Source organism: Microcebus murinus, chromosome 2, assembly GCF_040939455.1.
Source record: "Microcebus murinus isolate Inina chromosome 2, M.murinus_Inina_mat1.0, whole genome shotgun sequence".
Lineage (NCBI taxonomy): Eukaryota > Metazoa > Chordata > Mammalia > Primates > Cheirogaleidae > Microcebus > Microcebus murinus.
In genome coordinates this window covers 107975731-107999368 of record NC_134105.1, presented here as the reverse complement: position 1 = coordinate 107999368, position 23638 = coordinate 107975731, and the positions used below count along the sequence as shown (strand labels likewise).

Below are 23638 nucleotides of genomic sequence, written 5' to 3'. Positions count from 1 at the left end.
AGGATAAATGTGAACTATAGTATGGATGAGTGGAGGGTAGTCCTGAGAGCTGCATGTTCAGACCAGATGAAGTCTTCTCCTCTCCTTATGCCAGTCTAGAAGACTACCCCTAGGAAGCAGGCTCAATCTGTAAAATCACGTCAGTCAGTATTTACTAAACATACCATGTACCTAAGAATACAATAAATTATGAGAAAATGAAAAATATTAAAGGTAAAATATAATTCCTACTCTCAAGAACCCCACAATCTCATTGAAAGAGTTATGAATAAAATCTAAAATAAAGTATCAAATTCTGCAATGGAGACTACAAGTGCAATAAGTGATCACAGAAGGGAAAGAGCTAATGGGCTAGATTCCTTGGTGAGAAATTCATGGAAGTTGGGCTGGAGTGGGGTGGGTGAAGGGGACCAGACCTTGACGTAGGTAAAGGATATTTAAAAAGAAAAAGAACTAGGGGTTAGAAGCACTCCAGGGATGCCACTCTAGAAGTATTCTTGTAGAAGGAGCATCCAAAATCAATTCAACTTTTACTGAATGGCTACTGTAAGTTTCGTACTGTGTTAGATGCTGAGGTACAGAAAATAACAAAATAATCTGTTTCAAGGAACTCAAAGTGCCCCGACAGAAAACTGGGAGAGAGAAACACACAAACAAAAAACCCAGTTATTATAAAGGAATGACCAGCAAGTTTTAGAGCACTCGGATGACAGGCACTGGACAGGACTTACGTGGCAGGGCAGGGTCTTCTGTGTGAGTAATTTTCTGCAGCTTAGAGTCCTTCCACCACAGTCGGACTGCCCTCAGCCCGTTGGGAGGACTGACATATAAATCACTCTGCGTGAAGTGGGCTGACAGGTAGGATAAGCTTCTAGGAGTCAACACTTAAGCTGAGGCCTAAAGAGTTAGTTGAGCAGGTGTTTGCCAGGGTGACACGGAGGGCAACTTTGGCAGAAGAAATACCAAACGCAAAGGTGCTGAGGCATGGGGGCCTGACATAGTTTGGAAACTGTGAAGCTTCCCAGTCTCCCTTCCCATCCCCTCTACCCAGGGTTGTTGGATAAAATAACAAGCTGCCCACTTAAATTTGAATCTCAGATAACCAACTAATAATTTTAAAATGTAAGTATGCCCCAAATATTGCACGGGACATATACACTCTGGGCTCCCTTCAACGCATTCTTGCCGCCCCCCCCGGAGTCCACAACCCCCCTGCGAATACTGGCGAGCTGGTGGAGTAAAGCAAGAGAAGCTATCTCAGGATTGTTTTCCTTTCATTCCTACATTTTTCACTCTCAGGTCTCAGGACTGAGGGATGTAGCTCGCAGCTCGCTCCCAGTCTGCGGTCTGCCTCTGCAGACCAGAATTGGGGAATGTAAGGGAGGGGGGGGTCACTCACAAAGAAAGCTCACTCCACTCCACAGAAACAGCAGCCAGTGCCGGCTTTCCCTCCTACCAAGGGACCGGAAATCCCTCCCTCTCCGGATGAAGAAGCGGAAGCAAGGCAGCCAATCCGCAGGAAGGCAATTCTTAGGCTGTGGCTACCGAGATCCCCGCGAGGTGCTGGCGACCGGAAGCAGTGGGGGGGCGGGGCTTCATGCCGGAAGTGATGGTTCTGCAGTTGTTCGGTTGGCGCGCTGGCGGCGGGAGATGCGCTGCCCGCCTGAGGCGAAGGGCCGAAGCGCTGGTTAGTTTGGAGCTGGGGCCGAGTGCCTGCCGCGCAGTCAGATCATGGGCTCGACCAAACACTGGGGAGAATGGTTCCTGAACCTGCGGGTGCCCCCCTCCGGAGTGTTTGCTGTGGCCTTTCTTGCGCGAGTTGCCCTGGTTTTCTATGGGGTCTTCCAGGACCGGACCCTGCTCGTGAGGTATACAGACATCGACTACCATGTCTTCACGGACGCCGCGCGCTTCATCACCGAAGGGCGCTCCCCGTATCTGAGGGCGACTTACCGTTACACTCCACTGCTGGGTTGGCTCCTCACTCCCAACATCTACCTCAACGAACTCTTTGGAAAGTTTCTCTTCATCAGCTGCGACCTCTTCACCGCTTTCCTCTTATACCGCCTGCTGCTTCTGAAGGGGCTGGGGCGCCGCGAGGCTTGTGGCTACTGTGTCTTCTGGCTTCTTAACCCCCTACCTATGGCAGTATCCAGCCGAGGCAATGCGGACTCGATCGTCGCCTCCCTGGTCCTTATGGTCCTGTACTTAATAAAGAAGAGACTGGTCGCGTGCGCAGCTGTATTCTATGGTTTCGCGGTGCATATGAAGATGTATCCGGTGACCTATATCCTTCCTATAGCCCTCCATCTGCTTCCAGAACGCGACAATGACGAAAGCCTCCGTCAATCCCGGTATTCTTTCCAGGCTCGTTTGTATGAATTCTTGAAGAGGCTGTGTAGTCGGGCTGTGTTGCTCTTTGTAGCAGTTGCTGGACTCACATTTTTTGCCCTGAGCTTTGGTTTTTACTATAAGTATGGTTGGGAATTTTTGGAGCACACCTACTTTTACCACCTGACCAGGCGGGATATCCGTCACAACTTTTCTCCGTACTTCTACATGCTGTATTTGACTGCAGAGAGCAAGTGGAGTTTTTCCCTGGGGATTGCTGCATTCCTGCCACAATTCATCTTGCTTTCAGCCGTGTCTTTCGCCTATTACAGAGACCTTATCTTTTGTTGTTTTCTTCATACATCTATTTTTGTGACTTTTAACAAAGTCTGCACCTCCCAGTACTTTCTTTGGTACCTCTGCCTACTGCCTCTGGTGATGCCTCTAGTAAGAATACCTTGGAAAAGAGCTGTAGTTCTCCTAATGTTATGGTTTATAGGGCAGGCCTTATGGCTGGCTCCTGCATATGTTCTTGAGTTTCAAGGAAAGAACACCTTTCTGTTTATTTGGTTAGCTGGTTTATTCTTCCTGCTTATCAACTGTTCTATCCTGATTCAAATTATTTCCCATTACAAGGAGGAACCCCTGACGGAGAGACTCAAATATGAGTAATGTATGTTCCGTATCTTCTGACGCTATTACATTCTGATCTGTATGGACCAGAGGAGAGCTTTGGAAAATTTTTTCTGAACATTCTACGCATTCTAGTGAAAGTTCCCCGTTCCAGCAGAAGTTAAAACCAATGTTTGCCTTTTATATAAAAGTGACACAATAATTGAGGTTCACCCTCTAAGAACTCTTAGGATTCATTTATGTGGGACATGATGGGAAGAAAACGGTACTTGTTTGAAATTGGAAAGACTGGTGAAACTATCAGATGCCGAAAGATTCTTAAAGTAGAAAAATAGAGGAATATAGTTAGAGGCATAAAGTTTAAGCCAGTATTTGTTCCAGTTATACTGTAACTGTCTTAAGCTGTCTTATCTTTTAACCCTCACTTTTTCTTTCTGAAGCTTTCCTGACAACTGTGAAAATTCATAAAGTATTCCTGAAGTATATAGATTTTTACATACAAAGGATTAACACTACTGTGCTTAGTTGGGAAAGTTTTTGAATTCTGTATTAAGTGTGGGGGTTTAGAAGATAAATAATCCAAAGAATTTAAATTGAATCATGTTTCATGTATTTGTTTTATAACTTAGTTTTCAGCACTCAGTCTCAGTGGCATTATATTACCATTTGGTTTTATACAAAAAGTATTAAATTTAAATTCATTCATCTTTAGGCTTGAGTTGTTACATTTTTAAAAATGTCATATTTCTTTTTATGTTTGATGTCCTTAAATACATAAACTATTAGAGCATTTTAATACACTATCCTTTTTTTTAAGTTTCTATTAGCTAAAAAAAGATTTTTCATCTACAGTTTAAGTCAAGTGTTGTCCATGTTATAAAAATAAATAATAGTAGATTTTAGGTGATAAAACATTAAATTTTTAGGTTGGCACTCTAGCAGGTGAGATGTGTTTTAAGGCATTTCTTAGCTTAAAAAAACAAAACCCCTCCTTTGCCAGCAAAGTAAAAAAGAAAAAGAAAGAGAAGATATAAATAAATAAATAAAACCCCACTTATGAAAATTCCATGATAGAAATGGAGACTTGTGGCCGTTGGGGTGGCTTAAGCCTGTAATCCTAGCACTCTGGGAGGCCCAGGCGGGTGGATTGCTCAAGGTCAGGAGTTCAAAACCAGCATGAGCCAGACCCCATCTCTACTAAAAATAGAAAGAAACTAATTGACCAACTAAAAAATACATATACAAAAAATTAGCCGGGCATGGTGGTGCAGGCCTGTAGTCTCAGCTACTTGGGAGGCTGAGGCAGTAGGATTCCTTGAGCCCAGGAGATTGAGGTTGCTGCAAGCTAGGCTGACGCCATGGCACTCACTCAAATTATTGTTGCCTGAGCAACAAAGTGAGAGTCTGTCTCGGAAAAAAAAAAAAAAGAAATGGAGACTTGTGAGGAAGAAGCATTCTAAAGAGCCATTGGTCTTCCAGACCAGGAAATTGGAGCAGGGGACATTGTGGAAATGAGGCTTTGGTGGGCAGATCCGTTTCCCTTATCACTAATATTTCTGGTGGAAAAAAATGCTTTGAGTTGTTCAGACAAACATCTTAAAAAAATTTTTTTAAACATATCCCATCTAGGTTTGAGACTTCCTAACACTAAAGTATAGTAGCAATGTATGAATATGATTTTGTGATTGTTGTTTTAAAAATGAGTAATGTATTCGATCCCGGGTTTTGGCACCAAAAAACAAAAAAAAAATGAGTAATGTAACAAATTATTTCACAGCCAAACAAACAAACACAAAGCTGGACTTGGTGGTGTGCATCTGTAGTCCCAGCTACACAGAAGGCTGAGACGAGAGGATCACTTGAGCCCAGTAGTTGAAAACCAGCCTGGGCAACATCACTAGACAACCCCGTCTCTAGAAAAAAAAAGAAAAAAAGTTCCAGAGAAGTAGTATATTTCATATGAATTCAGGCCTAAAAAAGCCTTTGAGAATAAGATGTCTATTGGCTGATCATAATTAAGAATGCTGTTACTGGCAGCACTTCTCTGATGGATACCTTCTGGGACCTGCCACTGGAGTGGGTGGTTTTATGTGGGCTCTTGTTTCGATGAAAATAGCGGTCAGTTGTTGAGAAAGATAACCTTCCTTAGAACATCTGGTTTCATACCCTACATTAGGTCTTATCTTGAGGACTCTTTGTATGTGATAGTTCTTTAGTGGTCTTCCAGCCATAGTATCTTACCTATTTACCTCCCATTCTTTCATAATAATTTTTTAAAAATGTTTTTGGTAGAGCTGGCAAGGAGGGTGGTAGACAACAAATAGAATTCCATCATCCCAATATAATTGCCTTTTCTTGTATTCTTAATTTTATTATGATATTTACTTAGTAGTTTTTTTAATTCTTTAACATTCTTTCTTTGTTGTGGCTTACTCTTCATACTTAGCATTGAAATTGCTGGACATTATGTATATGTTCATGTTGTACATACATCATTCTTTCTCTGTTAGAACTTTAGGTTGCTTCCTTTTTTTTTGAGACAATCTCTCTCTGTTGCCAGGGCTAGAGTACTGTGGTGTCAGCTTAGCTCACAGCAATGTCAAACTGCTGGGCTCAAGCGATCCTTCTGCCTTAGCCTCTCGAGTAGCTGGGACTACAGGTGTGCACCACCACGCCCAGCTGGCTAATTTTTTCTATTTTTAGTTTCCCAGCTAATTTTTCTACTTTTAGTAGAGACAGGGTCTCCTTCAAACTCCTGAGCTCAAGCAATCCTCCTGCCTCAGCTTCCCAGTTTGCCAGGATTTACAGGCATGAGCCACTGTGCCTGGTCTCCAATTTTTAATACTCTAAATAAGACTTAGCATTTTCTATGTTTTAGATCATTCCCCCAGGACAATCTTAGAAGTCAGCAAATTTCAGCTAGGATCTTTGGAGGGAACTTTACTCTAGATCCTGCCCTGCAAGAAATTCTTTACTGAAAAACGTAGATATTTCTTAAAAGATGCAGAGGTTATTTTGCAATTCAGGTGCTACAAAACATTCAGTAAGTTAACTCAAGAAATGATTTAATTTGGTTTCTTGGGGGATTTTAATTTTTTATTTTTGTTTTCTGGTTTTGTAAAATCTTTTTTGGCTTCTTTTTACTTGCAATCCATTTGGTTTTCTTATGAGTCCTTTGATAACTCCTTAAAAATTGTATAGGACTTTGGCTTATTTCCTATGTATTCTTTTGTTCTTATACTACCTCTTAAGATCAGTATACCCATTTACAGATAGGCATTAATTATTAGATTAATGGCCGGTGGTAATCTCTGTTTTATCTGGTAAGTTTTCCAGACAAAAGATTGTACATGTTTGGATTCTTAATATCCAGCCCTCTCTCCCTCCCTTCCAAAAACAATAGCTGAATAACTTATATCTTGATGATGGTAAGTTTTTCTCAGTTAACCAATTTTGGGTACCTATTCTGGGATATATAGTTTTATTTAATTTTCACAGGAACACTTCAAAGTTTATACTCATACTCTAATTTTGTAGATGAGCAAAGAGGCTCAAAGGATAATAAGTGGCAGAGCTAGAATTTGAAGTGATTTTTTTTTTTGCCATGCTTTTTTCATTATGTTTTGGATTTCTCCAAAATACCCAGATCCAGTAGATGAAGAGTGTTGCAAAATAAATGAAACTCAACACTAGCTCTGACAGATGTCTTGCCAGTCAGTTTGTCCTTCCTAATCTTTTAGGTATTTGCTTCAGGGGCAGTTATTTTTCATCTATCCCAAGTTTCTGTCATCTGCAAACTTTTTTTTCTTTAATGATTCCAGACTTTTAGCAACTGCCTCCCACATCCAAGTCCTCTCTCGCCAAATTGTGTAATTTTTTTGTTACTGCTGGCCTCATCATGCCCCTTCCCTTTATTGCCTGGTCTATGAAGTTGATTTGCTGAGCCACATATTAGGTCAGCTATTTGTAAATCAAGCTATGGAGAGTATGGGACCAAAATTTTCAAAAGGTAAGTGATTTTGATCATTGTTAAATTTCTCTTGCTTTGCAGTATACATTCTGCATTGTGTATTTGTACAGTTAAAAGTCATCCTAGACTGATAGCATAGCATAGGAGAGTATAGACTCAGATAGCTTAGGTTTAAATCCGAACCTTGAGCAAGATTATCATACCTAGATACGTTAGTTTTCTGTCTGTAAAATGGGGATGATAATTTTATTTTCATAGAATTGTTTGTAAGGATCAGATGAGTTAATATACCCAAAGTGCTTATGCTGACACAGAACAAGCCACTGTTCACAAACTTTTAAAGAAGGAGCTCTTTGGGACTCTAAATTTAAACCTTTTCTCCTCCTATCTAAGATATAGGGAAGGAACCTGGATGTATACAAAATAATTGTTTTAACTACTTGTTACTGTAAAATTTATTCCTTCTTAATCTGGTTCTTTGAAAAAATAGTAGGTACTTATATGTCAAAATGTAGGGACAGGTTTTTCAGATGTCTGGTTCAGGCTTGACAGTTTTGTGCTTGTGTATTCCTGTCATATATTAGCTGACTCTAAGCAATGGAGGTTTGGTTTATGCCCCTAGAAAAACACCACTTCTTTTCTCCATTGTATAAGGGGTCATTCAAGGGTTGGTGTTCTGAGGATGGAAGCACATGTCTTCTGCCTGGGTCAGAAGCACCACAAGCATTTATTCAGCACTGAACTAGAACCATTCATTTAGTCAAAACAAGCTTTCATATTCATTATCCTGAACAAAAAGGGGACGAAATGGGAACATTTCTAGCTGCTCAGCCCTCTGCTAATTGCTATGTCTGCTATGTAAAATGAAATGACACTTATAGTGACTATTTAAAAATAATTTGGAGCATGAATATTTGAAGCTAAGTTCATTTTACAAAGGAAATTTATAACCTTTGCTGTTTATAGATCCAGGCCATGTAAAATAGATGAGTAAGATGAAGTCCCTGCTCTTAAATAGTTAACAGTAAAAACAGAAACATACCCCATTAATAAAATATCATAGAAGACCCCATTAGGGTCCACAACAATGCTGTGATTTTTTAAATGGAGTGGGGGTAGGGGAAGGTAGAGGATATTATTATTCCTATTTTCCAGATAAGAAAATTGAGCTCAGAAACAAGTGACTTACCAAGGTCAAATAGCTGGTTAATGACAAGACCAGGGCTGGACCCCAGTTCTTCTGATTCTAATTCTACTTTATTTTGCAAATCCTTAATACCAAATGATGACAGGTGATTACAGTGGGAAATGTCATTTATTTAGCAAATGTCATTCATTTAGCAAGCTGCTTATTTAGCAAAAGGCCCTGAGTGTCTTCCATGTGCCAGGCATTGTTTTAGGCACCGTAGATGAGCTGTGAGTGAGGCAAAGACCTTATCTTCATGGAACTTACATTTCAATGGAGAAGCAAAGAATAACCAAATACAGGATTGTGATGATTGTCATAAAGAAAAATAAGGTAAGCTAAGGAATTAGTGATGACAACAAAGAGAGGGGAGGGGTGCTATTTTAGATGAAGTGGTTAGGGAAAGCATCTTAATAAGGCGGCACTTAAGCAGAGACCTGGGAAACAGAGACATATTAAGAACATTCATGCAACTGTTTGGGGGAAGAGCATACCTTGCTGGGCAAAAAGCAGTGCAAAGACCCTGAGATAGGAATGAGCTTGGCATGTTTAAAGAACAGTGAGGTCAGTCTAACTGATTGGAGTGAGCAAGGAGCAACCAGAATCTAATTCACATTATCCAGCAGAACAACATGAATGCTAAGTGAAAAATAACAATTAACATTAGTATTTTTATTGGTCTATAATATAATAACTTGGGACTCAACCTATTTTTTTTTCTCTGACTTCTGAGCACATGTTAATTTGTAAGGAAGATGGAATAATATGTATACGACTAGTACTATAAAATACTTTCCCACATTTTTTTGTGATGTGAGGTTGTTTTAAAATTCAATTTTCACAGATGAGCCCCCTAAAGCTCAGAATATATATACTTTATTCAAGGTACATGAGGCAGGACAAGAACCCAGATCTTCTGGAGTCAAATTCACTATTCCTTTCTCTGTACTGCCCTTATCATTTAGCTGTGATGAACAGAAGATGACCCACTGGATTTTAGAAGGCAAGGGATTCAGGAAAAAGTTGTCCAACAGATCATTCATTCATTAGCAAATACTTATTAGTAGCCTACTTTGTGCAAGGCACTGAGCTCGGCTCGGAGTATAAGGACAGTCCTGCCTTCGAGGAACTCACAGTGCATGATAGAGGAGACTGGTGGAAAAGTGATTGTAGCTCAGTTAGAAATCAACTGCTCGTGTAAAATACACATAAAGTAGTTCACTAATCCACTGGACAAAGCTAGCCTTGCACATACTAACGTAGAGCCTTGCACATACTAGGTACTGAACTGTTTGTTATCTTACTTGTTTTCCTTTAATACTGGGTAAGTACTGGCAGCTTTCTCTGAAACTATTCTGCTTAAAATCACTCAGTTATTAATCATGCCTTTGATAATCCTTAGCTCACAAGACCTTTTATGATCTAGCCCTTGCCTACATCTCCAGCTTCATCTCCCACCTCACCCCACCCTCCAGTCATACCAAATGATACCACCTCTTCATGCCTTGGTATCTGCTGTTCCTTTGGCTGAAACGTCCTTCTCCCCTTGTCTCCTTCACCAGCTACTGTTCAGTTAAGGATGACCTTTGTGAAATGTTCTCTGACACAGGACCTGTGTTACATAGTGCAGATCACATCGTACTGTAATTTCCCGTGTGTGACTGTGCCGTCTAGACTGAGCTATATGGGTTATTTCTTATTCATTGATATTATTTTCCCAGGGCTTTCCCAGATCCAAGGAAAGACAGGAATAACCAATATCATGGAGTTGCTGGGTGTGCCACATACTCTCCTAAGTTTGTAGAATTGAGTTGTACAGGAGTCTGTCAAGTGGGAGCTGGGGATAGTGGCCTCCTTTGCACAGTGTCACAGTAGGGGCTGTGAAAATGAAAAGAAAGCAGCTTTGCAGTACCTGTCATTTCTAAATGCCATCGGTATCCACCTAATTTTCTAAGCTTGAATCTTATAATCACCTCCTATTCCTTATTCCCTTTCACTTACTACCCACCCCCATCCAATCAGTCACTAAATCCTGTCAGTTCTACCTTTTAATGTCCCTGGAGCCTGCTGGCATCTTGCCATTGTCATTGCCAGTTCTGCAGTTCAGGCCCTCATTATCTCTCATCTGGAATCAATAGCTCCTGACTGGTCTTCTTGCTTTCCATCTCTCTCGTCCTTCATTCCACCTCTCATTTATCCTCCCCACTGCTGCCAGAATGTGATTTCCAAAACAGATCTGATCATATCACCATCCCGATAAAAGCATCCTAGGGGACTCCGTGACCTGCAAGAAGTCCAAATTCTTTAGCATCCGCTGTCTTGCACCAATTTCCCCTACTTAGCTTCACTCTGGCCCACTGGATAATGCACAGTTCCCTGAAATTGCCACGCTCTCAAGCCTTGGCCCATGCTGTTTCTCTGCCTAGTGTTCTTGCTTCTCTCCTGGCCCTCAGATGAATTGCCACTCATTTTTCAAGACCCAACTCACAAGCCTCTTTATCAAGAGGTGTGCAAGGTGAGCTTATGGAAAGAGAGGGTTAGCTATTAAGGAAAAAGAGGGCCAGAGTTGTAAGATTGGGTAAATAATCTCTATTAATGCACTTACTATATTATAGTTATTAATATTCGTGTATTTGTCTTTTTCTCTCAGAGTTGGTGTTTTGTGTTTATATCTTTAGTATATAGCATAAATGCTCAATAAATGTTTGCTAAGTAAGTAAAGTGGGAGTAGGGAGGGAACTAATATTTATTGAGCACCTATTATGAGCCTGTGTGCTTTTCACACACCATCTCATTTAATTTAATCCTCAAAATCATTTTTTGAGCTAAGTATTATTTGATGACAAGAAAGTCTCAAAGGGGGCTGGGCGAGGTGGCTCACGCCTGTAATCCTAGCACTCTGGGAGGCCAAGATGGGTAGATTGCTCGAGGTCAGGAGTTCGAAACCAGCCTGAGGAAGAGCGAGACCCTGTCTCTACTATAAATAGAAATTAATTGGCCAACTAATATATATATATAAATTAGCTGGGCATGGTGGCGCATGCCTTTAGTCCCAGCAGATTCTGTGTCTGGTGAGGGCCAACTTCCTGGTTCATAGACAGCCATCTTCTGGTTGTGTCCTCACATGGCAGAAGGGGGGAGAAAACTCTCTAGAGTCTCTTTTGTAAGGGCACAAACCCCCTTCATGACGGCTCCACCCTCACGACCTGATCACTTCCTAAACTCCTCACTCCTAATACCATTACCTTGGAGGTTAGGTTTCAACATATGAATTTTTGGAGGACACAAACATTCAGTTTACTGCATTGAGAAACCCTGCTCTATACCATGTTGACTTTAATGAACAGCAAGTAATCAAAACAAATGCATCCATTTCTGCATGGGGAATCAGACTGGGCTGAAGAGAAGTTTTATGGGCTTGAGGTCTGTCATGAGCCACTGGCATTGGTAGAAAAAAAAGACTATTCTATCTAGTCCTGTCCTGTCTCCAATTTTATGGTTCTTTCTCTACTGCATCCACCCAGTCTTCTTTCTATCTTTTCTTCTCTTCTTCACCTTTCCTTTTCCTCAGTAGACTCTAATTTAGCTTGGGGAAGGCAACCCCTAAAGCTCCAACGTTTTCAAATCTCTTTTCTAATTAGAAGGTAGAGTCAGTATACAAGAAGCTGCAGGTTTCAAATTGACACCATCTCTAGAATCTGGGAACAAGGCCAAAAATGTCACCTTCTGAAATTGACAGCAAAAAATAGATGAGATTAGTCACTGTGATAATCTTCCCAGAAAGTAACTCACCTAAGAAATTGTTGGTAAGTGTGCTGCTGATAAGACTTGGCTGTTTCCTAATCTCAGCCAGGATCCAAGAATGCCTCCCCATAAAGGAAAGCATTTAAAATGTAATTTGTGGGTTAAACTAGTAATCTAGGAAATTATAAAGCATTTGTCCTGGGGAAGTGTTCTAATGGAGGAAGCTTTTAATGACTCCTAAGTGTAACTGCTTGTAATTGTTGGGGATGTTTTGTGTTTTTGTTTTTCTTTCTCTGAGCATAGTGAATCCTACGAGAGAGGAACTAGGTTTATTTTACTGATGTCTCTGGCAGCAGAGACATGCATGAGTCATTGCTAGAGAAGGGTGAGACTTAGTGGTCCGGTGTGTGTAACGGGGTGGCAGATGGTCACAAAAGTCAGATCCATACCCTGAAATGATTCTTTTCTTTTCTTTTTTTTTTTTTGAGACAGAGTCTCACTTTGTTGCCCAGGCTAGAGTGAGTGCAGTGGCGTCAGCCTAGATTACAGCAACCTCAAACTCCTGGGCTCAAGCAATCCTGCCTCAGCCTCCCAAGTAGCTGGGACTACAGGCAGGCACCACCATGCCCGGCTAATTTTTTTCTATATATATATTAGTTGGCCAATTAATTTCTTTCTATTTATAGTAGAGACAGGGGTCTTGCTCTTGCTCAGGCTGGTTTTGGATGCCTGACCTCAAGCAATCCGCCCGCCTCAGCCTCCCAGAGTGCTAGGATTACAGGCGTGAGCCACCGCGCCTGGCCTGAAATGATTCTTAATCAGAAACTCCCAAACCCGGGTTACATGCAAAATGTGTATGTATGTGTGTGTATGAATGTGTGTATTTGCATTTTTCCCCCTGTGGAAAATGTCTGTAACATTCATCAAAGAGATCCCTGACCTCAAGTCCCCCTGCCCTGGTTTTAGGAACACAGCTACTGGGGATAATGAAATAGAAAGAGAACAACCTAGGAATGGCAATGGAAGTGAGTGCCTCCTAGGAAAAAGAGGACTTCCGTTTTTGAATTTCAGATTTATTGATTGTGCCTACATAGGCCCCTTATCACAAAAATTAGGAGCCCAGCATGCAGTGGAAAGATGAACTGCGAGCAAACATCAAGGCAGAAGAGAAGTCTGGCCTGCAGGATGTTGGAGAAAAGTACAAAGGGTGATGAGAGGACTTGGAGAGAAGGAAGGAGAGAGAGAATGTGTGTGTGTGTTCATGTGTGTGTATGTGTGCGTGCGCAATATGAGGTAGTAGGGGATGAATACTAAATTGTTCTACATATGCCAGCATCAATGCTGAGTGTAGATCCCACAGATGCCCTGGGGTAGCTGACAGTAAGAAAAGGGTTCTATGAAGCTGAGGCCTATGAAGCTGACCAGGCATTTAAGAACAGGTCCTTTTGGCCGGGTGTGGTGACTCATGCCTGTAATCCTAGCACTATGGGAGGCCTAGGTGGCCAGATTGCTCGGGTCAGGAGTTCGAAACCAGCCTGAGCAAGAGTGAGACCCCGTCTCTACTATAAATAGAAAGAAATTAATTGGCCAACTAATATATATAGAAAAAATTAGCCAGGCATGGTGGCGCATGCCTGTAGTCCCAGCTGCTCGGGAGGCTGAGGCAGCAGGATTGCTTGAGCCCAGGAGTTTGAGGTTGCTGTGAGTGTCTAGGCTGATGCCACCACACCCCCCTCTAGACTGGGCAACAAAGTGAGACTCTGTTTCAAAAAAAAAAAAAAAAAAAAAAAGAATAGGTCCTTTTAAAGTTCTTCTTGGTTTCAGAAACCAACTTTAGCTACAGGACTCATTTAAAGAATATTGGGTTCCATTCCAGTATGCATCAAAAAAAAAAAAATAAATAAAGAATATTGGGTAGTTCATAAATTCCAAGAAAAGAGCTGAACAAGGAAGTCTGGGGAGGCACGACATTGGACAGTTTGGGGACTTCCATAGCAGGTGACCATCTCCAGTGACCTCCAGTCTCTGGGTCTCTATATTTAGGTTTTACCCAAGAGAGAAGTTAACTCTTGGGACTGGTCCCAGAGAAGAGGAAGTCATAAGCCAAGGAATCACCCCCGTTGTTGACCATAGTCATTATCATTGTTGGTTTAGAGCAGGTGACCTGTCTTGAAAATAGTGGGAGACTAGTACCCAAGTCTTCTGATTGCCAGTTACACACTGCATGCTCTCAAGGCACATTCTTAATTTCTTAACATTTTTAAAACTAATTAACAGGGCTGGGGTAGGAATAGAGTGGAGGACCTTTTAGGCAAAGGAAACAAAAAGTGCAATGGCCTTTAGATGGGATAAACTTGGCCTCCCAGAAATAGGAAAAGACCCTTGTGGCTAGTGAATAATTTTCAAAGAGTAGGGAGCAGTGGAAGGGCATTCAGAGGCTTGATGGCATCACATACGCCAGTAGACCATGGTGAGAAGTTTGCAGGATTTTTGTTTTCCTATGTGCAATAGAAAGCCACTGGAGAGATTTAAGCTAATATAAATTACACTTGTAAAAACACCCTGGGCTACGTGTGGTGGCTCACACCTGTAATCCTAAGTACTCTGGGAGGCCTAGGTGGGAAAATCACTTGAGGTCAGGAGTTCGAGACCAGCCTCAGCAACAGTGAGACCTCATCTCTACTAAAAATAGAAATTAGGCCGGGCGCGGTGGCTCACGCTTGTAATCCTAGCACTCTGGGAGGCCAAGGTGGGAGGATTGCTCAAGGTCAGGAGTTTGAAACCAGCCTGAACAAGAGTGAGACCCCGTCTCTACTATAAATAGAAAGAAATTAATTGGCCAACTAATATATATAGAAAAAATTAGCCGGGCATGGTGGCGCATGCCTGTAGTCCCAGCTACTTGGGGGACTGAGGCAGGATGTTGGCCTGAGCCCAGGAGTTTGAGGTTGCTGTGAGCTAAGCTGACACCACGGCACTCACTCTAGCCTGGGCAACAAAGTGAGACTCTGTCTCAAAAAAAAAGAAAAAAAAAAGAAAGAAAGAAATTAGCTGGGCAACTTTAAAAAAAAAATAGAAAAAATTAGCCAGGTGTGCGTGGTGCATGCCTGTAGTCTCAGCTACTTGGAAGACTGAGGCAGGAGAATTGCTTGAGCCCAGGAGTTTGAGGTTGCTGTGAGCTATGATGATGCCACAGCACTCTAGCCCAGGTGACAGCCAGACTCTGTCTCAAACAACAACAACAACAAACCGCTCTGGTTACTCAGTGGAGAATGGGTTCTAGAAAGGTTTGAATCAGAGAGATAGTGGTTGAGGTGGTGAGCAGTAGGTGGATTCAGCATGCCTTTTTGTATTTTGGAGAGATAACTGACAGGACTTGCTGATAGATTTGGTGTCAAGGAGAAGAAAAGGGAAATCCAAAATGAATGCTAGGCTTTTGGCTTGGGCAACTAGATGGATAGTTATGTCCTTTACTGAACTGTGAAGACAGATGGAAGGAGTAGATTTAGGGAGAAAGACAGTTTGGAATCGATCGTGTCAAGTTTGAGATGTCAGCTGTCTTACCGAGGAAGTCAGAGGGGCAGTTGGATACCCATTTGTGAGTCACCAGATTACAGATGTCACTTAATGAAAGACAAGGGCCTGGATGAGATTGCTTAGGAGATGGGATGGTATCTAAGACCGAACTCTGGGCTCTATAGCCAAGAAAGTCTAGCTGGGCAGCAATGGGCAAAGGAGTCTGGGGGTGGTCATTTAGGTTACAGAAATGCCATACTATTTTTAAAGTGTTGGCTCTCAATTTGCATTAATAGTTCTTAGTAGATAGACATTGGTAATTTCTCTATGTGATACTTACTTTATTTTGGACATGAATTAGTTTATTTTGGACGTGAGTTCTTGTTTATGAATATATTTCTCAGATTAATCTAGTAAATGTCACACTTTTGCAGTTCTACACTTTTCCTTGCTTAAATCATTGGCAAAATCTTTCTGGTTTTTCTTTCTGTGTGTTTGAGTGGCTGGCAGGAATTCACTGTTAACTGGGCCTGGAAGGAAGGCCAAGTCTGCCAATAAATCTCTCTTTGGGCCTGTAAATATTTGTATAAGGTCCATTAACCATATTAAGTGGTCATGGATAAACCAGGTACTTATAAGCAACTGTAATAAACCACATGCAGAGAATCTGCTTCGTAGATTATTTGCAATAAAATTTTGATTTTGCATAGTGTTAAATTAAAGCCTGCCTAAGCTCTCATATATATCTTTTAGGGTGGCTCTCTTTGTCAGCATTTAGCTTATGAATTTATTTTAAAAGCAGTCCAAGCAAAGTAGAAAGGTAAGCCTTCTGATTATATACAGCATATATATTTATACACCACATACATACACACACATACAGAAAATGAAACCATAAGAATTATATGTAGCTCCTTTTAATATAGCTAAGTATTAATAACTATAACAATTAGTCTACCTGAGGACACTAGCTTTCTTTATTTTTCAAGTAAAAATAAAGTTTTGCTTCTTTTGTTATCAAAATAATATGTCAATTATAAAAAACAGAAACAGGCCGGGCGCTGTGGCTCACGCCTGTAATCCTAGCTCTTGGGAGGCCGAGGCGGGCGGATTGCTCAAGGTCAGGAGTTCAAAACCAGCCTGAGCAAGAGCGAGACCCCGTCTCTACTATAAATAGAAAGAAATTAATTGGCCAACTGATATATATATAAAAAATTAGCCGGGCATGGTGGCGCATGCCTGTAGTCCCAGCTACTCGGGAGGCTGAGGCAGAAGGATCACTCGAGCCCAGGAGTTTGAGGTTGCTGTGAGCTAGGCTGACGCCACGGCACTCACTCTAGCCTGGGCAACAAAGCGAGACTCTGTCTCAAAAAAAAAAATAAATAAATAAAAATAAAAAAAATAAAAATAAAAAACAGAAACAAATTTTTCAAAAAGGAAATCTGAAACACAGCAATCATAACTCCACAATCCAGAGATAACCTCTGTTAACACCTTAGGGCAGGGGTGGGGAATCTCCAGCCTTAAAGTATAAACAGAGTGGTATATAATATACATGCATATAAATAAAATATATAAGGTATTAACATTATAACACATGTGACCTTATAGGTCCGTAAGTACAGCCTTTTGACTGAATCCAAATTTTATGGAACACATCCTTTTATTTTTATTAACACATTTTTGTTCATCTTTTATATTCTTATTTTATTTTTAAAATGAACGTATTTACCATACCAAATAATAAAATAAGTTTCAATGAAATAATCCTCCCAGACTGACTGGCACAGTTAGAACATTAGTAAGCCATAAGGGCTAAGTTGACAAGTGCTACGCTCGTGATTTAGTTCTAACTTCCCCAGCCTGACTGGCGCCACTACCGCATGAGGCCGGTTGGCGAGAGTTTATGGGGGTCAAGTGCGCCAGTCTGTTATCAGCTTTTGACAACAGTACACTGTGTTTCTGCTTGAAGTGGAATTTGTGAATTGTTGCACAGCTTGACAGTATTTTTTAATTCTGGGTGCTTAATAGTTCATCATGTCAAACGGGACCAAGAGAATGCTGAAGGAAGAAAACAGATTTTTTAATGAGGATTGGGAATCGCAGTATTATCTTGTTTCTGCTAAAGATAAGATGATTTGCTTGCTTTGTGCTACTGCAATATCAACATTAAAGAAATTCAATGCTCGTCAGCATTATAACACTCATTAAGGACCACAACTATTTTAAAGTAGAGGGGGAGGCGTGAGAGGTTGTATTGCAGAAATTAAAAGATGAAAAGCAAAAGCAAAGACAATTCTTTCAAGCAGCAATAAGACCTAGAAATAATGCCACTGAAGTAACTTATAAAGTAGCTTATATACTCGGGGGAAAAGAGGGAAGCCATTCAGTGATGTAGAAATTGTAAAAGAATGCATTGTTTTTGGTTTTTTGAGACAGAGTCTCACTGTGTTGCCCAGGCTAGAGTGAGTGCCGTGGCGTCAGCCTAGCTCACAGCAACCTCAAACTCCTGGGCTCAAGCAATCCTGCTGCCTCAGCCTCCCGAGTAGCTGGGACTACAGGCATGCGCCACCATGCCCGGCTAATTTTTTGTATATATATTAGTTGGCCAATTAATTTCTTTCTATTTATAGTAGAGACAGGGTCTCGCTCTTGCTCAGGCTGGTTTCGAACTCCTGACCTTGAGCAATCTGGCCGCTTCGGCCTCTCAGAGTGCTAGGATTCACAGGCGTGAGCCACTGCGCCAGGCCAAGAATGCATTGTTGAAGTTGTAGGATGCTTAGACCCCAATAAGGTTTCAAAGTACAAACAGCTGTCTCTTTCAAGGATAACCATAACTGATCGGCAGCATGAATTAGCTTTCAACTTAACAGAACAACTTCATACAATATTTCAAAAGGAAAATATTCAATCTCTTTGGATGAATCAACTGATACTACTGACTTGGCACGGGTTTTATACTTCATTCAGGTCATAACAGATTTTCTTTGCTACAAAGAATTACTCACTTTGGGCAAGTTGCAAACAGAACAGGGGGAATAGATATCTTCAACAACTTTCAAGATAAATGTGAAGTTGGACTGAATTTGGTAAATTTAGTGAGTATACACTCAGGCAATGTACCTTCCTTGACAGGAAGACATGAAGAGTTTATTGCACAGATTAAAAAAAGTGGGCCGGGCGCGGTGGCTCACGCCTGTAATCCTAGCACTCTGGGAGGCCAAGGCGGGAGGATGGCTCGAGGTCAGGAGTTCGAAACCAGCCTGAGCAAGAGCGGGACCCCATCTCTACTATAAATAGAAAGAAATTAATTGGCCAACTAAAAATATATATTAAAAAAATTAACCAGGCATGGTGGTGCATGCCTGTAGTCCCAGCTACTCGGGAGGCTGAGGCAGGAGGATCACTTGAGCCCAGGAGTTGGAGGTTGCTGTGAGCTAGGCTGACGCCACGGCACTCACTCTAGCCTGGGCAACAAAGTGAGACTGTCTCAAAAAAAAAAAAAAAAAGTGTTAACAGATTCAGATGCTCTCATTTCTTTTCATTGTATCTTGCATCAGCAAAATCTCTGTGCTAAAACTACTATTTTAAGTGACATTTTGCAACAAGTTATAAGTATTGTTAACTGTGTTCATTCAAATGCAAAATGACATCCTAAATTTCATAACATGCTAAAGTTGAATGATGAGGTGTCCAGTGTGGATTTGCCATACAGGTGTTAGCCAAAATTTTATCTCTGTGCAAACAGATGGTTAAATTTTTCTGATGAACAGAATCAGCAATGGGAATTATTAAAAGAAGATTTCTATAGGAATGCAGCATTTCCGTGTGATATCACGTCAAATCAAAACAACTTGATTATTTCTTTGCAAGGTAAAACTAAGTCTATATATGATATGTGGCAAAAAAAAATCTAAGCATTTTGGTAAAAGCTATCTTTTTTCCAAAACACTTCTTCAAAAGGAAATTTTGGATGAACATTTTCCCCAGTTAGCAAAGGTCATTGATGAGCAATATGATATATGTGAATCATTTGAAGAACATGCAGCTGTTATAGACCTATTAACTGGAGAAGACAATAAAAGTTTCACTGACTTTGAGAATCATGACATCACACTCAAATTAGCATTTCTTCCTCCCCCAGTTGATATCACCAAGTCACCTAAAGAACCACAGATGAAATTGATTGAGCTCTCAGTGGATGACATTTTAAAGTCACTGTTGCTAAGAAAGATCCAATTGAGATGTGGGACTTCATCTCTGTGAATATGTGAGCCAATTCCCTGATAAATCCCCTCTTATATATCCTGTTGGTTCCGTCTCTCTGGAGAACCCTGACTAATACAATGGTCGTGATAGCAGACATCTTATATTGTACCTGACTTTAATGGGAATGCCCCTTGTGTTTGACTTTTAAGTTTGAAGTAAGTATTTTTTATTTTGTCAAGAAAGTATAGGCCGGGCGCGGTGGCTCACGCCTGTAATCCTAGCACTCTGGGAGGCCGAGGCGGGCGGATTGCTCAAGGTCAGGAGTTCGAAACCAGCCTGAGCAAGAGCGAGACCCTGTCTCTACTATAAATAGAAAGAAATTAATTGGCCAACTAATATATATACAAAAAATTAGCAGGGCATGGTGGCGCATGCCTGTAGTCCCAGCTACTCGGGAGGCTGAGACAGGAGGATTGCTTGAGCCCAGGAGTTTGAGGTTGCTGTGAGCTAGGCTGACTCCACGGCACTCACTCTAGCCTGGGCAACAAAGTGAGACTCTGTCTCAAAACAAACAAACAAACAAACAAACAAGTTATTGTTTAGCGTGACTGTTTTTGATCTTTACAGATATAGATGCTCCTTGTCTTGCAATGGGGTTACATCCCAATAAACCCAATGGAAGTTGAAAATATTGACATTTTCAATTCACAATGGGGCTGTCCAGAGATGACCCCATCATAAGTGGAGGAGTATACTGAATGTGTATTGCTTTTGCACTAGGGTAAAGTTGAAAAATCCTAAGTGGAACCATTGTAAATTGGGGACCATCTGTATAAAATCATACAGTATATGTATGATACTCCTTTTGCCCGACATTATGTGTATGTGATCCATCCACACTGATGTGTGTAGCCGAAGCACACTCTCATTTTCACTATCGTATCATTTTCCATTATACAAATTTATCAACTGTTCTACTGCTGAATGACACTTTGCATTTAAGGTTGCAGAGGAGAAATCTGCTGTCTCTCAGCATAAATAGCCTGTTTCGTTTCATTTTGTTTTCAGCCTGGATTATTATATGCCTTTTTTCTTTATCTTTGACATTCAATGTTTCCTGGAATAAATCCAGATGAATCTTATTTTATTAAGTTTGCCTGGCACTCCTTATAGTGATTCCTTTATTTCTGTATCTGATGAATCTTCTCTAGGTTCTCATCCTTAAGATGGAAGGTCTGTGCTTGTCCAGCATAGGAATGGGTAGGTGTTCCCTTAGAGATTGTGCGTCCCTATGGAAGTCTTTTAAGCTTGGCCCAGGAAACAGGTTTATATTTTCTTGACCTTAACCACCTTGGAAGTCTTGAGGGGTAGGAAGAGTGGTGACCATGGGTAGGCAGCCTCACCTCTGGCTAAAGGGCTTCCCCCTGTGGTTGTCACGGCAACTGAAGCCCAGCCAACATGGCGGCTCTCCCCAAGAGCAAACGTCATCAGCACCTCCACTCCATGCTCCACTCTTTCTGTGTCATGAACGAGACTTGAGCACACCTGGGACCACCTGACCCTCCTTGGGAACTCCAACACCTGTTCCCTTCTCAAGGTGGTGGTTGGTGGGGTTGGAATTTGGCACCACCCGCCACAGAATGACGTTCTAATGATCCTCATGCCTCTCTGGTTCCTGCCACCGTGGAGTGGAGAGTTATTCCTCTTTTTTTCCATAGGTCATTTCAGCTGCGAATCAGGAAGGGAAGGTGTTAAATGAATTCACTCAGATTGTCATTTTGGACTGGAAACACTACCTATTTCACTTGCACTGACTCTCAAGTTGAAAAGTGGGCCTTTTGTGCATTCATGATGTCTCCCAGAGCCTAGCCAGGAGGGCAGGGATGGATAAAGATGAATGGGCAGCTTTTGTTTTGCAATCCATACTTTGAGAAAATCCCAGCCGAATCAGCAGGTTACAAGGGAAGCTGCCTGAATGCTTCCTGGGATTTATAGGTACCTGGGGGATAAGCATTTGTTTCTGATGTCAGATAAGATAGGCTTTTCCTCATAGCCTCTGGACAACAGCAAGGGAGGCTGACCATTCGCGCTAAGCACATTGTAGATGGGAAAAGTACATCGAATGGGAGGTTAGACAATGTCCTTAATATTCTTCCTTTACAGAAATGATGCGACTAGTGTTTTCTTTGACTAGAGATGGAGTCTATCTCTCTTCTAATCCTGAAGTCCTGAAATATGTGCCTGCTTGTTCAATGTCATCTAAGGCTTTTTAGTCAGTGTTTGAAGAATGGGGCTGTCTTATGATCACATAGATGTGTTTTATTGTCTTAAGGGCCTGACAAATCAAGGATGCTTTTCCTTTTGAGAAATCTCTTGTTAAATTTCCCTTTATGGGCCTGAAGTCCTCTCAATACTCAGCATGCAGTTAAGATTTCTCCTGGGAAACAAATGGGATTAGCAAATCGTGACTTTGTTTATTGTTCTTAAGTAAGTTGCATTAAAGATTCATATGCACCTTTCCAACAGAAGATAAATTATACATATTACAAAAAGGGAAGAAAAGACATAGTGATTATGAAATTCCTCTGAGAAAAGCTCTTTGTTCTTTGCTTGCTGTATAATGTGTCTATTGGAGCAGACCTGTCCGTTCCGCGGGTCTAAGACAGCAGTGAGTAATGATTGGGAGACTCAAGCTTATCCTACTGATTATTGAGAAGATAATTGAAAGGTCAGAACACCTTCGAGAGTTATCCAATTGTGCCATGGGGCTTGGCTGTAGTCTGGGTGTCTTCTTCCTTGTTAGGGACAGGGATGGGGTAAAGTAGGGTAGGAAAGGTGGTCTCATATTTCTCAGATAATTGAAAAGAAAACTTTGTCTTCAGTCAGGATCTGGAAACTATACACATTACAACCAAGTATTTCTTGGACTTTTTCGGGTAGAGGAAAAAGGGGACAATAAAATAACTCTTGGATTCTTGGAGCGTTTTTAAATTTTATTTCATTTCAGAATATTATGGGGGTATAAATGTTTTGGTTACATATACCACTTTTGTACAGTTTGAGTCAATGTTATAAGTGTGCCCATCACCCAGATAGTGTGTACTGTACCCATTAGGTGTGAATTTACTCAGCCACTTCTCCCTCCTAACCACCTGCTTGATTTCTGCTGAGTTTTACTTCCGTATGTGTCTGCAAGTATTGATCAATTAGTTCCAGTCTAACAGTGATTAACATGTGGTCTTTGGTTTTTCCATTCTTGTGATACTTCACTTAGAAGAATGGTCTCCAGTTCCATCCAGGTTGTTACAAAGGAGGCATTAGTTCACCACTTTTAATGGCTGGGTAGTATTCTATATTCCACATTTTATTAATCCACTCATGTATTGATGGACACTTGGGTTGATTCCACATCTTTGCAATTGTGACTTGTGCTGCTGTAAACACTCTAGTACAAGTGTCTTTTTTATAAAATGACTTTTTTCTCTTTGGGTAAATGCCCAATAGTGGGATTGCTATATCAAATGGTAGGTGTACTTTTAATTCTTTCAGGTATCCCCATACTGCTTTCCATAGAGGTTGTACTAGTTTGCAATCCCACCACGAATGTATAAGTGTTCCTCTCTCTCCACATCCATGCTAGCATCTGTTGTTTTGAGACTTTTTGATAAAAGCCATTCTCACTGGAGTTAGGTGACATCTCATTGTGGTTTTGATTTGCATTACCCTGATGATTAGAGACGTTGAACACTTTTTAATGTTTATTGGCTATTAGTCTTTCTTCTTTCGAAAAGCTTCTTTTCATATCTTTTGTCCAATTTTTGATGGGATTATTTGATTTTTTTTCTTGCTGTTTTGCTTGAGTTCTTTATAGATTCTTGTTATTAGCCCTTTATCACATGTATAGCATGCAAATATTTTCTCCCATGCTATAGATTGTCTGTTTGCTCTATTGATTGTTTTCCTTGCCTGTGCAGAAGCCTTTTAATTTGATCAGGTCCCATTTACTTATTTTCGTTGTTGCTGTGATTGCCTTTGGGGCCTTTTTCATA

General features: G+C 41.0%; 1 protein-coding gene and 1 long non-coding RNA gene across 2 annotated transcripts in view; one reads left to right on the top strand and one right to left on the bottom strand.

Moving 5' to 3' along the window:
* Positions 1 to 1466, bottom strand: part of LOC105862699 (uncharacterized) — a 32634-nt gene extending 31168 nt beyond the window's left edge. The window contains exons 1-2 of the long non-coding RNA XR_012918181.1: positions 1400 to 1466; positions 732 to 897 (exon numbers count right to left, since the gene is read on the bottom strand). This is a non-coding gene — a long non-coding RNA (uncharacterized LOC105862699). The remainder of the gene's footprint in view (positions 1 to 731; positions 898 to 1399) is intronic.
* A 116-nt stretch (positions 1467 to 1582) lies between these two features.
* On the top strand, positions 1583 to 3054 carry PIGM (phosphatidylinositol glycan anchor biosynthesis class M). Its single transcript, XM_012749193.3, has one exon. The coding sequence runs from the start codon at positions 1732 to 1734 to the stop codon at positions 3001 to 3003; it is 1272 nt and encodes a 423-aa protein (XP_012604647.1). The 5' UTR covers positions 1583 to 1731; the 3' UTR covers positions 3004 to 3054.
* Positions 3055 to 23638: the final 20584 nt, after the last annotated feature.

What these genes read in the sequence shown, in the direction of transcription:
- PIGM (XM_012749193.3), top strand. Translation starts at nt 1,732, where the DNA reads ATGGGCTCGACCAAACACTGGGGAGAATGGTTCCTGAACCTGCGGGTG.